The 16,480-nt window shown below is 37.7% G+C and overlaps 1 protein-coding gene across 5 annotated transcripts in view; it reads right to left on the bottom strand.

Moving 5' to 3' along the window:
* Positions 1-16,480, bottom strand: part of scube3 (signal peptide, CUB domain, EGF-like 3) — a 458,024-nt gene that overhangs the window by 150,689 nt on the left and 290,855 nt on the right. For 3 of the 5 annotated variants that reach the window (XM_028797022.2, XM_028797023.2, XM_051924637.1), the window contains one exon: positions 11,163-11,288. In XM_028797022.2, coding sequence (XP_028652855.2) covers positions 11,163-11,288 — 126 coding nt within the window. The remainder of the gene's footprint in view (positions 1-11,162; positions 11,289-16,480) is intronic. The other 2 variants (XM_051924638.1, XM_051924639.1) reach the window with 1 other exon arrangement.

Raw genomic sequence — 16,480 nt, 5'->3', positions numbered from 1 at the left:
AGGAAAATCAATAGGGCTGTTTGGCTTTTAAGTATGCGAAGCACCACGGCACAAAGCTGTTGAAGGCGGCAGCTCACACCCCCTCCGTCAAGAGCACAGAAAGAGAGAGAGAGACAGAGAAAAACAAGCAAGCAAAAATCAATACGTGCCCTTCGAGCTTTTAAGTATGCGAAGCACGGTGCAGCATGTCATTTCAGGAAGCAGCTGCACAAAAGATAGCAACGTGAAGATAATCTTTCAGCATTTTTAGACTAGCGTCCGTATCGTCTAGGTGTGCGAACAGCACCCCTGCTCAATCCCCCTACGTCAGGATCAGAGATAGTCAGCGCAAGAGAAAGAGAAATGTAAGCTGGGTAGCTTCTCAGCCATCTGCCAATAGCGTCCCTTGTATGAAATCAACTGGGCAAACCAACTGAGGAAGCATGTACCAGAAATTAAAAGACCCATTGTCCGCAGAAACCCGCGAAGCAGCGAAATATCCGCGATATATATTTAAATATGCTTACATATAAAATCCGCGATGGAGTGAAGCCGCGAAAGGTGAAGCGCGATATAGCGAGGGATTACTGTATACAGTAAAATCCCAATTTATCTGCGGAAGAACTTATCCATGAGTATATATGGTACAGAAAATGTGTAAGTAACAAAAATTGTCTATTGATTGGACACAAAACTAGCATGCACATAATCAGAAGAAATGTTTACTGTTATAGATACAAGTATTGGTTCTTTCAAACCTCAATACAGCCAAGGAGGCCAAAGAGATGGTGTTGCTGGAGCAGCAGGAATTGTGTTGCCTAGAGGCAGCTGAACAGGATAATGCAAGTAGTAGTTTGGAGCATATGCTTAATGAGATTGTAGATGAACATGCAGCAGCATTTATGAGCTGTTTCAATAGCTTCTGCCATACAACTGGAAATATACCTTGGAAAGACCACAGTTCCCCATTCTGACAGACCATATAAGTACTGGTCAGTTAAAAAAGTATGGTTCCTCACTTAGTCTCAGATGTCAAGGAAATACCTTTCAGCCCCATTTAGTAGTGTAGAGAGTGAGAGATTATGTATTGCACTGTCACATATTGTTAATGAAACCAGAAAGAAACATTCAGCTGAACATGCAGAGATGCTTCTGTTCATCAAAATGAATCTGCTACTTTTAAAAATGGTGTTGTAATCTATTGTATGCAATGTACCCTATCTTGAGTTATATGTTCAATTTTGAATTATTTTGTTCCAAATTATGAGTCTTGTATTTGATGTTAACAATGAAGATGACAGTATGGACATAATAAACAAACACTATAGTCCAGCCTTCAGTCCCGCTACAATGGTATCGGTATTGATGAATACTACAAACAAGTATTGGTAGTCTGACAAAAATAGTATTGATTCACATGAAAACAAAACAAGAGAGTTAGGTTAACAATGTAAATGGCTAGCAGAGTATATTTCAAGAAAACAACTGGGATATTTGCCAATCCATCCATTTTTAGAACCAAAATATTTTATTACAGGATTATTGGGAACCTGGCTTTATTGACCCTCGTGTGGTAGTCATGTTTTTGTTACTTAGCAGGTATTCATGGGTCTGGTACACAAGCAGTGTTTTTGTTTTTTTAAAATAATAAAGCATGTTTTATGTCAAACTACTTAACTGATACAGAGTTTGTCTCACTTACAAACAATATAGTCAGTAAATATGTTTCAATATATACTATTAAGCTCTGCTAGATCACATTTATGAATGAGTGCTGTTCAATTCTTGTTATAAAATTTTATTTTTGTGTAGAAAATAATAATAATCAAGATATAAGAGGAATATATCATTAACAGTGAACAAATATAGTGTAAAGGAGAACAGGTTTCCAGAGCTACTGATGTTTATTGTTTTGAATTGAACAAATTGAAAGGACATACAGGGTTAAATTGAAATCATACAATTAGCCTGGTTGAACGCAAATTTACAGCATCTACAGCATACACCACATGATTGGAAGACTTTCAAAGTGTATTCCATGCAAACATATTTTCTGCATTTTAAGCATGTAAACTGTGTCTTTCTGTCCTTCTTTGGTATTCCAACATCACAGCATTTCCTCTAGCAGCGACTGGTAGCAACCTAGAATGATGAAAATGCTGGTTGTTTGTAAAAGTCTACTAACATCTGTCTATTCCTCACACAAATATACATATTCATTCTCATTCACATATACGGTATATTTATAAATTCAGGCTCACTCACACTTATTTCTGGTTCTGGAGTTGGTGGTCCTGTGGGTCCAGCATCCTCCTTCTGAATCCTCACCACAATGGATGCAGAGGTGGGGGTCCTTGGTATATGTTGTCTCCTCTGGATTTGAGGTCTTATCAATTCCTTGCTCACCTCTTGAAGAAAGGGTCTTCTTCTCTGAGCTATCCTTTATGCCAGTTTGGATTTAGTACCATCCAAATGACAAACGCCTTATAAGTAGAGATGTCCAAGATATTAAAAATATTACAAGCTGCCAATGTAAGTTTCTTCTTTTGCAGCTGTAACCACTTGCTAACTTATCCAGGTTACCTACTCCTCTTTTTTAGCATTTTAATCCATAATTATTTGTGGTTTATGACGCTCCCCGCCACAGATTTTCTGGTCCCTATGCAGTGTACTCATAAATACCACATTTTTTTCCTTTTCTTGGGATATAAAACATCAGGGATGTGTTGGCTGTAAACAGAAACTTGCTTGAATTGACAGGACTATTCTTCGTAATCATCAGCTGAGGTGGGAGCTCTGGCTTGATTTTTCTTATTGTTCCTACCATTATCAGTTTTCTCTTCAAGAGTTCCTGTCATAACTTGTGCAAAGTAAAAAAAAATGTCACATATGATGTTGTGACCATGGAGTCCCTGTGTCATGTCCAAGACAACCTGCATCCCTTGGATTTTCTCTGTGGCTCCTCCAACAGACTTTCCAGTGTATACCTGCATGTTCCATTCATAAGAAGAAGCACAGTGACAGGCAGTGCAGATCTTGACTCCACATTTGGGAGGCTTAGATGGCATGTACTGCCTGAATGGGCAGCTGCCCTGAAATTATATAAGCTGCTCATCATCAGTAACACTGGGCCCAGGAATGTAGCATAGCCAAAGGCGTTCTACCCATTTGTCCCACACTAAACTGATTGCAGCTAGCTTGTCTCTCTGTTGTCAAGCTGGTCAGGTGTCTCAATTATCAAAGCAGATAATCCTGGCAATATTGTGAAAGTGTTTCAGAGAAATTGTTGCACAGAAAAGTTCTTGGCCAGTTTCTATGTTCCACAGGGATTCAGTGGACTCCCCATTGGATCTGAAAACACCAGCACGTATAAGAAGCCCAAAGTATGTATGTAAATTGGTTTGGTCCATTTCCTTCCACCTCACTCCAAAAACACACCTCATCTCTCTGCCATACTGGAATGTTTCTTGGAAAGAAGAGACATACGCAGAGCTATTTATTTGTTGTGTCCCTCCCCAATTCCATTTTGAAAAGAAATTAGAATGATTGATCTGATAAGATTAGGTTTGGTGAATGTGGAAACGGTGTCTTACAATGCACAATGTAATGTGATGATATTGTTGTCTTACAGACAGCTTCCATAACTGCATTGCTCCAGGGCCTTGCAGACCCAATACCACCAGTGAAATATAAATGTGCTGGTGGGGGTACAACTCAACAAAAAGTTGTTCCTTAACTTGCTCTTTAAAGAAAATGAGCCAGGGACATTGAATCGCAGGTTAATTTTTTTTTAAGGAAACATTTTAAATGGGTCCCACATACCCCATAGTCCCACAAGGGTTAAGAACAAGAACAACACATAAACCAACCAAGGAAGTAGTGTGAGTCATTCACAATCATTTACCATGGACCACCAGGTACCCTAAATTGAAGTTCTATTGAATGGAATGCAGTCCAGAGATAAAAAGATACCATTTGGACAAAGTGGAATCATGCAAACTCCATACTGGTACACACAGGGCTCAGAAAATAACTTTAGTCCCTGGATACCTGGAACCAGGAGTGAACTACAGCCGCCACTACTTGGTGAAATTCTATAGCAACGCTGTGTATAATATATTAAAGAGCTACTGATCCAACCAAAATGTACAAGTGTCTCATGTAAATGGACTATACATAAAAAATCAACTGATGTTGAAAACTGCAATTTACAACTTATTCTTCCATTAGAAACAAGGAAAGAGCACTGATTTTACCTGCATTTAACAAAAACATACTGATCCATGTTGACACTGGAATGAAAAACTTTCCAAACAATTCCAATGTTCTAGGCCAAAAAATGCTTTACTAAAACCAACTTAACATAGAAGTGTAATTAACATTGACTGCCAATGGTGCACAAAAATATAGATATATCAAAGAGAAAAATATTTGAAAAATGGATACATTGTTGATTGAAGAATTAAGATAGATAAAAAAAACTAACTCTGGAATGGAATTGGAAACAATTCTTCCTTCTTTGGGCTTGTGCTTCATAACAGCTGTTGCCCTAGATGCACAATTTGCAAAAGCAGTTGATAAAATACTTTTGCTCAGTAAATAAATAACAACTTGGCAGTATACAGTCCACTGCAGTGGCAAGCAGGCTCCAGACTTCAGGGTCACATTCCAATCTGACAATTTGACTTACAGCCTTAAAAATTCAAATTACTACTTTTCTGAATTTTAAAAAGAGATAGGGGAAAACACTTCAGAAATTATGGGAATTTGGCAGCACATGGTCTGCTGTATTTTTTGTCTGATAAAAAATTGATATAAATAGTAAGATAAATTTATGTAAGAAATCCTCCTCTGACATTGTCATGTCAAGCTGGCACAGTGTTATGGTTGTTACCACTGTTATAGGATAGTAACAGAGTCCTGATTTAAAATTCTGGACTGGGCACTGCATGTGGAGTTTGCGTAGTCACCTTAAGTCCACAAAAACTGGTTCTGGTACCCATTACTCAAAACTAAATGAGATGGTTAGAAAAGGGATGGCTATTATGAAGGGTAGAGCAAGAGACACTACAAATTAATGTACACTGGGTATGTTGTTTGTTTAATTCTGGATCGTGCACTTCCAGATATGTAATGGTTTTTGCAATTTGCTTTTCCAATTTAATGCTATGACTTTGTGTCAACCTTGTTTTCTATTTTGCTGCAGCAAAGTATCTGTTTAGATAAAAAATAAGTATATCATTATACAGTCTAATGACATAAGAGATTCATTTCTTGTTTTCAAAAATGACCATCTTAAAACACCTTTTTAAATAGGGCAGGAGTATTTACAGTCTCTCCTCTGTAGCTGCGTATAATAAACTGTATTTTCATTGATTAAAACAAATCTGAAATTCTCAGAAATGTCTTCCTTTACAAAGTATGGCATAAATGAATGCAACTATTTGAGACAGACAGTAAATCCAACCACAATGTTCTAATTCAAAGCATGGATGCATCAATCAGCTCCCTAGTATGTCAGTTTTCAAATGTCAACTAACTGAAAAGAAAAAAACAAACATACCACCAAGGCCACCAGATTAACGCCATCCCCCTTAAATATGATGCTATAGAATAGTGGAGGGGATGCCCCTCAGAACATTATCTCTCCAAAACTGGTAAGGCTTTCTGCTACAGTTATACATACCATTATGAATTGGCAGTTAATATGGAATGCTAGGGCATGTGTTTTTCAATGTTTAGCTGGGAAAATGTGACAATTACGTAAGATAAGTACATTAGCCAGTTAGAACATGTGACACTGATGTTACTCATTTTCATACAAGACTGCAGTCACATGTCTTACTTTTCTACAAATGATAAACCAGCATTTTGTGGGAAAATAAGACAAGTCAATGTATATGCCTTGGGATGTTTATTACTAAACCAGTGCTCCTACACTATGAGCGGAGGATTCTGAAAGTATCCAGACCCATTCACTTTTTTCACATTCTGTTATGTTGCACAATTGTGCTAAATTCATTTAAATTAATTTTTCCCCTCATCAAATAACACTCAATACCCCAGAATAACAAAGCAAAAGTAGGATTTTAGACATTTTTGCAAATGTATTAAAAATAAAAAACAAAAATATCACACTGACATAAGCATTCAGACCCTTTACTCAGTTGAAGCACCTTTGGCAATTATTTCAGCCTAGACACTTATTGGGTATAATGTGACAAACTCTGCACACCTGGATTTGAGGGTTTCCTGCTGTTCTTCTTTGCAGATCCTTTCAAGCTCTGTTTTGTTGGGTGAAGCCTCTAGGTGGGCTAGCTCTTTTCAGGTCTCTCCAGAGATGTTCGACTGAGTTCAAGTTTGGCCTTTGTCTGGGTAACACAAGGGCATTCCCACAGTTTCCCTAAGCTGATATTGTGTTGTCCCTGATTTGTGCCTAGAGGCATTGTTCTACATGAAACTTGGGCCCAGTCTGAGTTCCAGAGCACCCTGGACCAGGTTTTCATTAAGGATATCTCTTTACTTTGTTCTATTCAGGTTTTCCTCAAAACTGTCTAGTCTCCCAGCCCTTGCAGCTGAAAAACAACTGCACAGCCACCACCATACTTTATCACTGGAATTGTATTGCAAAGGTGATAAGTGTTGCCTGGTTTCCTTTCAGTCATAACACTAATCTTGGCTTCATCAGACTACAGAATCTTGTTTCTTACAGTCTGATTGTCCTTTAGGTACCAACTGGGCTTTTAATGTGTTTTTAACTGAGGAGAAGCTTCTTTCTGGCCACTATGTCTTAAGGCCTTGATCTGTAGAGCGCTGCAGTGATGGTTGCCTTCTGGAAGTTACCACATAGATTATTTGGTCACCTCTGTTACCATAGCCCCATGACTGCTCAGTTTGACAGAGTGACCATCTCTAGGAACAACTATGGGTTTTACAAGTTTTGTCTACTGAGTTTTGCTTTATGTGGGGAAGAAATAAATCTAAATGACATTGCAATATAAGAAAAAGTGGAGGTGTCTGGATACTTTCTGAATACACTTTAAATTGTTTGCAAATTGTTACCATGTCTGCATGTTTTTTTTCTCTGGACACTTTAGTTTTTATCCCACACCTCAAACAGATACATATTAGATTAACTGGCCCTATATGAGTGTGGTTGTTTGAGTGAGCGGGCCCCGCAATGGACCAGACTGGCCCCTTGTCCAGGGCTGGTTACTGCTTTGCACCTGATTAAGTGGTCTGAAAATATTATGTTATGCATGTTACCATTTATAATATAGAGATTATTGAAAAACTAGGATCCAGTTGTAATAACATAAGTATGACTACTTAAAAGCATTAATATTAATTTCAAAACAACAAATGTTGAAGAAATATGTTAACAAAAAAAAGAAAAATGTCTACATCAAAGGGGAGTTAAGAAACAATCAGATATATTAAAAAAATAATTTATATATAGCATAATAGTTTTATACCATAAAGTTTTACTAATAGCTCAAAATAGTGGATGAGTAAGGAAAAAAGAAAAATATACAAATTTGTAATAATATATATATAGCTTTAACTACAGTGCTTTCAAGTGCATGGAGAGCAACAAGTGAAAATAGCTAGAGAAAATAATACAAAGAAACAACATAAATGTTGTTGGAGTAGTTATGCATTATTTAATCAACCAAGATAAGATGACAAATATTAACAACACCAAGTAAAAGCGAAAAAAATGCAGTATTTTATGAACATTACGTAGAAATATTCTGGTTTTATTAAATAATACAAACATTTTATAAAGAGGTGTAAGAACATAATAAAATAATTAAAAAGGGTGAAAATCAACAAACTGTGAGAGTAGCAATATTTCTCCTAAAACTAATAAAACCTACACCAATATATAATATAGGCGATGAAGCCAGTAAGCATCATTAATTAATGTATTATATTTGATTGACTCCTTTTCCTAATATCAGTGAAAAATTAATGTAAACAACTTGTCTGATGCTAAATAAACTCAGTCACAGAAAACAAGTAGTTTAACCTACACATAATGTTTTCAGAATTAGCCATAAGTTTTTTTCATAATAAGATAAAAAAAAGTTCTGGCTTAAAACCATTAAGATCAATTACTAAGGGCATCATGAACAGAGTGTTTAATGGATTAAAAATACCATTTGTGGTATTGCAACACGAATGCTGGCTGTAAAAAAATGGCTTCAGCTGTTTATAAAGACATTTTAAAATTTTTGAGTACAGATTTCTAGTGATGAATCAGACAAATTTTTAATTGCACTGATATGTTGAAAATAAAGTTTAAATATTTAATATTTTGCATCTATCCTGTATTTTAAAAATATGTCATGTCTTTATCCAAACGGGCTTGTCGGTAGAAAATATGCCTTATGAATAAGATCTGAAAGTCAATGTTCATAACCCGATATTGTACAGACATGGCATCATGATGTTATTATTTTCAAAACTATGTGGAGTGCAAGTCATAGCAGCTTATGATTAATATGTATAACTTATATGCGAGGCTACATCTGCAGTACTACAAACAGGTCATAAATGAGCTGGACAAAAACCTAGAGAAGAGAGCAAATCCCTGAGTACAAACTATGGGAAAAGACAGAAATAGTTAATTTCTTAACTATTTAATTATTGTAAATTATGCAGGATCTAACATTATTGCTGTTCCTTTAAAAATACACTGGAAACTGATTAGGAATAAATTTCATATAAATTCCAGAAAATATTTTTTACAAAAAGGATTATATATACTGTATCATAGTTGACTGTTATCTAGAAGTTTTGCTAAAAGCATTTATTTGGGAAGTTTCACATTTTGACTTAACACTTTATGTTAGCATAGGAATTAAGGGGCTATAGTGGGTTTATTGGCCTTGTCCACTCAAAAAAATTTCTTATAAGAACTGACATACACCCCTTCACCTACAGTATAATGGTTTCAATGCCAAGATATTTTTTTTATAAAATACTACTTACATAAAAAAATCTAAGAAGAAATTAAAATCTCAAGTGACAGTTGAGGAACTGCTGTCACAAGCAGCTGCAGTGGTACACAAGGTGAAATATATAACAGAAAGTGATCTCCATTAAAACTCAACTTGGCACTAGTAGATACATTAACTTCCTAGAAGAGGAATGGGGGTAATGAACCTAAAGATTGACTCATAATTTATATTTCAGAGACAAATGGCTGTGAGAATGTGAGAAGTTAAACAAATCAATTTATGAACATAAAAATGTCACAGGAACAACATGATGCAGTATGTCCATGGCATACTGTAATTAAAGAAAGAACACACTCTGTAAAATTAACTTGTACATGCAACTTTACCATTCCAAACAATATGCAAGTTATGCAACCAATCACTCAGACTGGAATGGCACACCTTCCATCATGTGCAAATAATGTGCAATGTCACCCCTTGTTTTGCTTTATTTTGTTTAAAGAGAACTCAGGTATGTGGCAATGCTGCAAATAGGTTTCTGTTTCTGTGATTCTGCACTAAACAGGAAAGTTTTAAATCAAGAAATAGAACAAAAAGAGGACACTAGATTTCTAAGGAAAAAAAGCAGTGAAACAATTCTTTATTAAAGTACATTCTTGCAAAATCACTGCTTGTTGGAATAGTCTTCTGTTTAGTAGGAAACAAAGACTTTTTTGGAAAAAACAGAAAATTATGTTTCTGATTCATATTTTGGGGGAGTATAACAATAAATGTACAAGTTTATAAAGGGTACAAAGCCAAAACACCAGGGTTATAAGCCAAAACACCAGGATTATAAAAACATTATATAAAATTTTCTAAAAACTAGGCATTTTCTGAAAGATGCGAGTCTTTATAAAGTGGGTGTTATAACTGGGCATCAAGTTTTATTTTTAAAGAAGCATAGCTATCTTTTGGAGCCACCTAATCTTTCATGTTAAGATTTAACTGCTTAATGGAAAAGAGGTTGCCATGCCTCTTCTTCTTCTTCTTCTTTCGGCTGCTCCCATTAGGGGTTGCCAGAGCGGATCATCTTTTTCCATATCTTTCTGTCCTCTGCATCTTGTTCTGTTACACCCATCACCTGCCTGTCCTCTCTCACCACATCCATAAACCTTCTCTTAGGCCTTCCTCTTTTTCTCTTGTCTGGCAGCTCTATCCTTAGCATTCTTCTCCCAATATACTCAGCATCTCTCTTCTGAACATGTCCAAACCAATGCAATCTCGCCTCTCTGACTTTGTCTCCCAACCATCCAACTAATCCTTTAAAATCTGTATTTACTTAGCTCTAGTTACTGATAAACATATCTTCTTGGCTGTCATTCAGAAAACTTGTACATTTCTGTCTCTTTACATCTATAGATTATTGACTCCGGACACTCACAATCATACTTAATTCTCTTTAATAGAGTATATGCCCATATCTTTATGGCTCTGATGTGTCACAGGTATAATTCCCTGGCTTTCAGTCATGCTTTCAACTCCTAGTAGTATACGTGTGTGTATATATATATATATATATATATATATATATATATATATATATATACTGTATATACATATATAAAAATCTTGGGACGAGACTTTTTTCCAGCAACGAGACGTGATCTTTTGAAGAGAGACGGGGAGACACTTTGGAAGAGAGACAGGGAGAGACACTTTTGAAGAGAGATCTTTTGAAGAGAGACACTTCCACATCCCACGAGACAGGCACATCACGTCATACTTACAACGTTTGTAAGTAAGTCCCGTGATACACATGCAGAGCAGGTTAGAGATAATGGAAGTAGGAAAATCCGAAAGTCTCAAAAAATGAGTGAAAAGATCATATTAGCACAAACAAATGGAAAATATTACTCGCTGAAATAACGGAAAAGCGAAAAGAGATTGCATAGTGTTATACATATATATATATATATATATATAACAATATATATGGTCCTTTACCGACATTCTTTATTGACTCCCCTTTCCTACACTCATTATTTTCTGACTGTAGCAAAAGACAACAAAATATTTTGCCTTTGTCCCATCTTAACCAAAAATCACTGACTTTAATAACTCATAAATTCATGGTATTGACAGTGGTATGCACTCCTTTAAGATCCAAATCTAAAAGGTCGGGAAATGATTAATGCCATTTGAATCACTGCAATAACTAGTGTTTTTTTTACTTACATTTGCAGTCTCTCTGATTCTTGGTGAGGTGGAATCCTGGTCGGCATTCACAAGCAATTCCTCCACGTGGTGCTTCCCGACAAATGTGAGCACAACCATGGTTCTTGTTCATGCAGTTCATTCCTTCTGAGAAACAAAACAAAGAAAGAAGAAGGGTTAAGAAAAGCTAACAGTTTTATAATTTTATTTGTGACTTAGAGAAGTGTAAACCCTAGGGTCACATTTATGCAGTGCAGGGCCACCCACATCATTCTGGCCCCCCAATATCTTTTCTTTGTTCCTCTTTCTCACTTTATTTTGTTTACAGTTCCTTCACTATGTTAAGTTATTCTCATTACTTCCCAGTCTTACACTAAACTAAATCAGGCTGACAGACGGCATTTAATCTGACAGCGGAATCACAAATCTGCAGATCTGGAATTGATGCGTTAATAATTAATAAAGGCACAATTCCCAGCCTTTTTACTTCTTATATCACTGCTAGACAAAAAAAAAAACTTTCAAATCAACCCCTACATGGTGTTTCTCTCTGTCATTCTAATGGAGGAATTTACTCAGTACTCTTCAGGAAAACAGCTGTCTCTTGGTTACTTTTTATGATTACCAGTTGAGTGCTCTTCAGCCTTTCAAGAAGTGACCTATTTACACCTGTTTTGACCTTATTTGATTTCAGAGACTATAGTGAAGCTCAACAAAATGGCCCCCAACATAGGAACAAAATCTGAATTTGTGTTTCTTTGTCACATTGTAAATGATGGAACCATTTTGGTCAGAGATAATAGGTCATACATTCCAATTACCTGTCACTTATTTCCCAAATTGATTAATTTGGAGTCACTGAAATACATGTGCAAATATAATAATAAAAACACATGACATGCATACTCTACTAGACCACAGGTCTTTAAAAATGGCAAAGAAAGTAACTGCAGTCACAACAGAAAAAAACCCACAACAGCATCCAACTTGTAAACCAGCTCGTCACTGAAATCCAGGAGCATGGTGAAAGCAATGTTAACAACATCATATAACTGTACCATTTCTGAATTCTCTTTGACAGAACACATTCTTAATATCAATATTATATTTTACATTTTTAGAATATTCTGGTTTTGTTCATTAAGTTTCTTTAACTTTAATTGGATAACAGAGCTTCTGAAAATAGGTAACAAAATGACAAATATCTGCCTCACAGATACAGGGATCGGGGGCCTTATGTATAATGCTGTGCATAGAATTCACACTAAAACATGGCATATGGACAAAAGCGGAAATGTGCGTACGCACAAAAAAAATCCAGATGCATAAATCTGTGTGTACGCCAACTTCCATGTTCTTCCGCTACATAAACCCCGGTCAGCATAAAAAGTAACGCATGTGTACGCGCCAGCCGCCAATCCCCAACTCCTCCCAGAATTACGCCTCTTTCAATATTCAAATCAATATACTGTAAATAGCCCTTAAGCTCAGCATTCTGTGAAAAGACTATGGCAAAAGCACAGGGGTAAATAGAAGAATTTCAGCGAATACCAAGTGGAGGCAAGGAAAAACTTACTATATGTTGGTTTAAACAGTGGAATAAACAACAAAAGGAAGTTGATCAAGTGACAGAGTGTCGGAGAAACTGGAAAGTTCAACTTCACAAAGTCACACAGTGCCCGAACTAAAAAAGAAGTTGTCAGATATCAAAGTCACTGTGAAAAGGCGAGTCGTAGCCCACCGTCTGAGAGTCATATGGAAGCTTATTAGGTTACAGAGAAAAGAAAAAAAAAATAGGCACACAGTGGGAAAAAAAGCATGGAACTTCAATCTCAAAATTTCCACTTTAATCACATAGTTTACTTTGTCATTAAAATAGAACATCATAAACTTCAACTTAAAATCTTTAATTTACTAGTTTCTCAAATACCATCGTAACTAAAGTAGCATGTTAAATGCTTTGTATTGTATGTGTTCTTCTGTGTGATCTATGGCCCCCATAGACTACGTGATTCTTAAACGGGCTTACTCTTCCTCCGACAGGACACAGAATCCTTTACATTCGTGATATTACAGCTCTCTGAATAATTTAAATACTGAGATGTATACTTGATATCGTTTTTATGATGATAGCAATTAAAGCATGTTATTAAACATGGGAACACGGTGGCACAGTGATAGTGACAAGCTAGTGCCCTGTTCAGAGATTGTTCCTGCCTCCCGCAAGATGCTTGCTGCGCCGTGCGCAACCTTCGATTAAATAATTTATTGCAGCAGTACTGTCTCTTTCAAATGTACTAACCCCCAATTCCTGTCCTTCCTTTTCTTTCTCCAAGTACCCAATCACCACACAATCAGCTCTGTAATAGACGTCAAGCCATCTGTAAGCTTAGAACACTGATTCTTCAAAACAATTAAGGAACATTGAAATATCTTCGTAGTACATGTTATTCTATCCATCTATCCATCCAGTATCACACCAGTCCCAGCAAGAATCCAGCGCAAGGCAGGAACAATCCCTGAACAGGGCGCCAGTTCATCACTAATGCTGCGACACCGTGTTCTCACATGTTTAATTATTAACAACTAGCAAAATACCCACACTTTGCAGCGGCAAAGTACTGCTTTAAAATTTTTATTAAGAAGGAAAGTAAACCTTTTTAAACTGAGGGAAAATATACCAATAATTATTTGTTAAGGATCTTTTTGTATACCACGTTGTCAGTTTGGCCATCCGGTTGTAATATGACCAAGCTGTGCGCTGAGCTTACTCTTGAGCATGCAACGTACAGTTAGCCATGTGAAAAGCAATCTTGCCTCAAATCAATGCCAATCTTTTGTAGGGTCTGTCCCTGAGACTTTTTAATTGTCATTGTGAAGCAGAGCCTTACTGGAAATTGGAGGCGTTTGAATTGAAATGGGAGATCAGAGGGTATAACGGGGATGCGAGAAATAAAAACTCTCTCCCCTGAGCCAATGCCAGTAAAAATAGCTGCCTCAATTAGGTTCTTTTGCAGACACGTGACCTGAAGTCTCATGCCGTTACAAAGCTTCGGTAGCTGTAAGTTTCTCAGTAACATTATTGGTGCCTCAACCTTCAAAATTAGATTATGCTCAGGAGTGCCTGGAGGATTCAGAGTGTGGAGAAACTCTACCGGATAGTGTACCGCGTCTTCCACTTCTACAACTGAATCCACAGACTGATATGTTTTCGGTTGTGAAGGTGGTTCTTGAAGTAAAATGTGGTTTATAGTCATAGTCATGTCATTTCTTGGTGTCAGGATAGCTCTCTCCCTCAACCATGACACGTCGTTTTTGTGGAAATTTCGTAGATTGGGGTAAACATTTTGAAGAAGGCTTTGTAAGAGGCATTGGCAGTTGTCCAAAGGTGTAAAATATTTGGCCATTTCGGTACACTTGAAAGCAACAACCGAACAATTCAGCGCCAGCCATCAACTCACATGCAGAACCATAGGTGAAGGGCTTAAGCATTTCACTCTTATAGTGCTCCTGTGTAGTATAATTATCTCCTGTACCATCATCAGTCCACACCTTGAACCTGTCCCAGTCATTCAATACATAAGACACAATGTTCTTCCGGATATCAAGAGTGAGCCTGATATGGCCGTGCAATATGTAACACATAGAATGGAAAAGGCAGGCGCCATCTCCGGGCATGGAAACCACTCGGTAAGTGACAGTTCTTTGATCGATGGTGATCACCTCGATAGACATGTTAATGGGGATACGGTTGGGACGATAAAGGAAATGGGTACCTGAACAATGTAAACTAAGTCTAAAATACATACACAATAACTATAATCGTAATAAACGAACAATAAAACAGCGGAGAAGCCGTGGATTAAATAAAAAGGCTGCAGTTATCTCAGGGAGATGTGAATACCGTGACGAAGCAAGGAAGGGAATGAAGAGACCGGAGCAACGGACGGCCTTATATAGGCAGGCTGCCAACTACGTGGTAGGCATGGGGATTGGGGACCCAACGCTGCCTCACACGGCGACCGAGCTACAGGCTATGGACGTATATATGTACTGTAATAGATAAGCCCTTTGTCCACCTCTTGAACCCTCAGGTACCACTCTGATGACCAGGTGAAAGTATAAATATTCTTTATTTTACAAGAATACCGTGCACAAAGCACTCTCCACACCACTCTCATATATAAACCACTATTCTCCTACACAAACCAATACCTCCTCGCTCAGACACTTTGCCCTCCTACCTCCCAGCTCAGCTCAGTGTCTGGGCTTTCCCATAGTCCTTTTATATCCCCTGACCCGGAAATGGTTCCTGGCAAAACCCACAAGTCCGTTTCCTTCCAGGTCAGGGTAAACAGTCCTCTTCTTCACCCCGGGAGTATGTCGTTCCTTCCGGTCACGTGATGATGACGCACTCCCAGGTTATAGGGCACACAGGAGCCCACTAGCCCCCTTACAGCGACTCCCGGTGGCCCCCAAGGTATCCAGCAGGGCTGTGTATATAAACTACAAAGTCCATGAGGCCCTGCTGGAACTCGGGGCACCATCATGCTATCCGGAGGGCTCCTCCTAGAGGCCTGGGGGTGGCGACCGGAGTCTGTAGCCGGTCGTCCATCACAGTACATAAGTAGGATTCAGTTAGCATTGGGAACCCGCGTACCAAATTTCTTGAAGATGGGCCCATAAGTAACAAAAACTGTTGGAAAGTTCAATATGGCGGCCAACAGTGGCGTCATACCACCGAAATAAGTACATACATAAGTTTCGATTAGCGCAGGGATGTGGATTTAAAAAAGAACGGGAAACCACACTGGAACAAAAGCACTGCTTTGACGCTGGGTGCTGCCAGTTTGCAAAACCGAGCAGAGAACTTGCATACGCCAGGGATTAAGCTGGCGTGAAAATGTGCATGGCTTTACGCCAAGTTTAGTTTTTATACATTGCAATGTGAGCGTGGAAACATGTGTACGCAACATTTTTGTGTGTACGCACTGTTTACACATGAGGCCCCAGGACTTTACATTTTATTTTGGGTCTGAGTGGTTTTTTTTCAAGCTGCTCCAGTATCTTTCCACATTCAAAATACATGCACGTTAAGTTGTAGTGGTGACTTCAAGTAACTCAGGTAAGTAAACAGCTTTGTATCTGGTGTTAATATTGAAAAAGTGACCAAGCTTTCCTGTAAGAATGGAACCAAAAGACTTCTAGTTATTTCAAGTACATCACATGCAAGCCAATGAGCACTGATACAAGGAGGATGTTGAGGGTAAAAGGGAATACTAATAAAGGCACTGATAGTTGCAGTGGGTTACAAAGAAAGAAAGAAAAGCTTCTTGGGA

The sequence above is a fragment of the Erpetoichthys calabaricus genome, chromosome 3 (genome assembly GCF_900747795.2).
Source record: "Erpetoichthys calabaricus chromosome 3, fErpCal1.3, whole genome shotgun sequence".
Lineage (NCBI taxonomy): Eukaryota > Metazoa > Chordata > Cladistia > Polypteriformes > Polypteridae > Erpetoichthys > Erpetoichthys calabaricus.
Note: the sequence above shows the minus strand (reverse complement) of the source record. Positions and strands in the feature narration are given on the sequence as shown.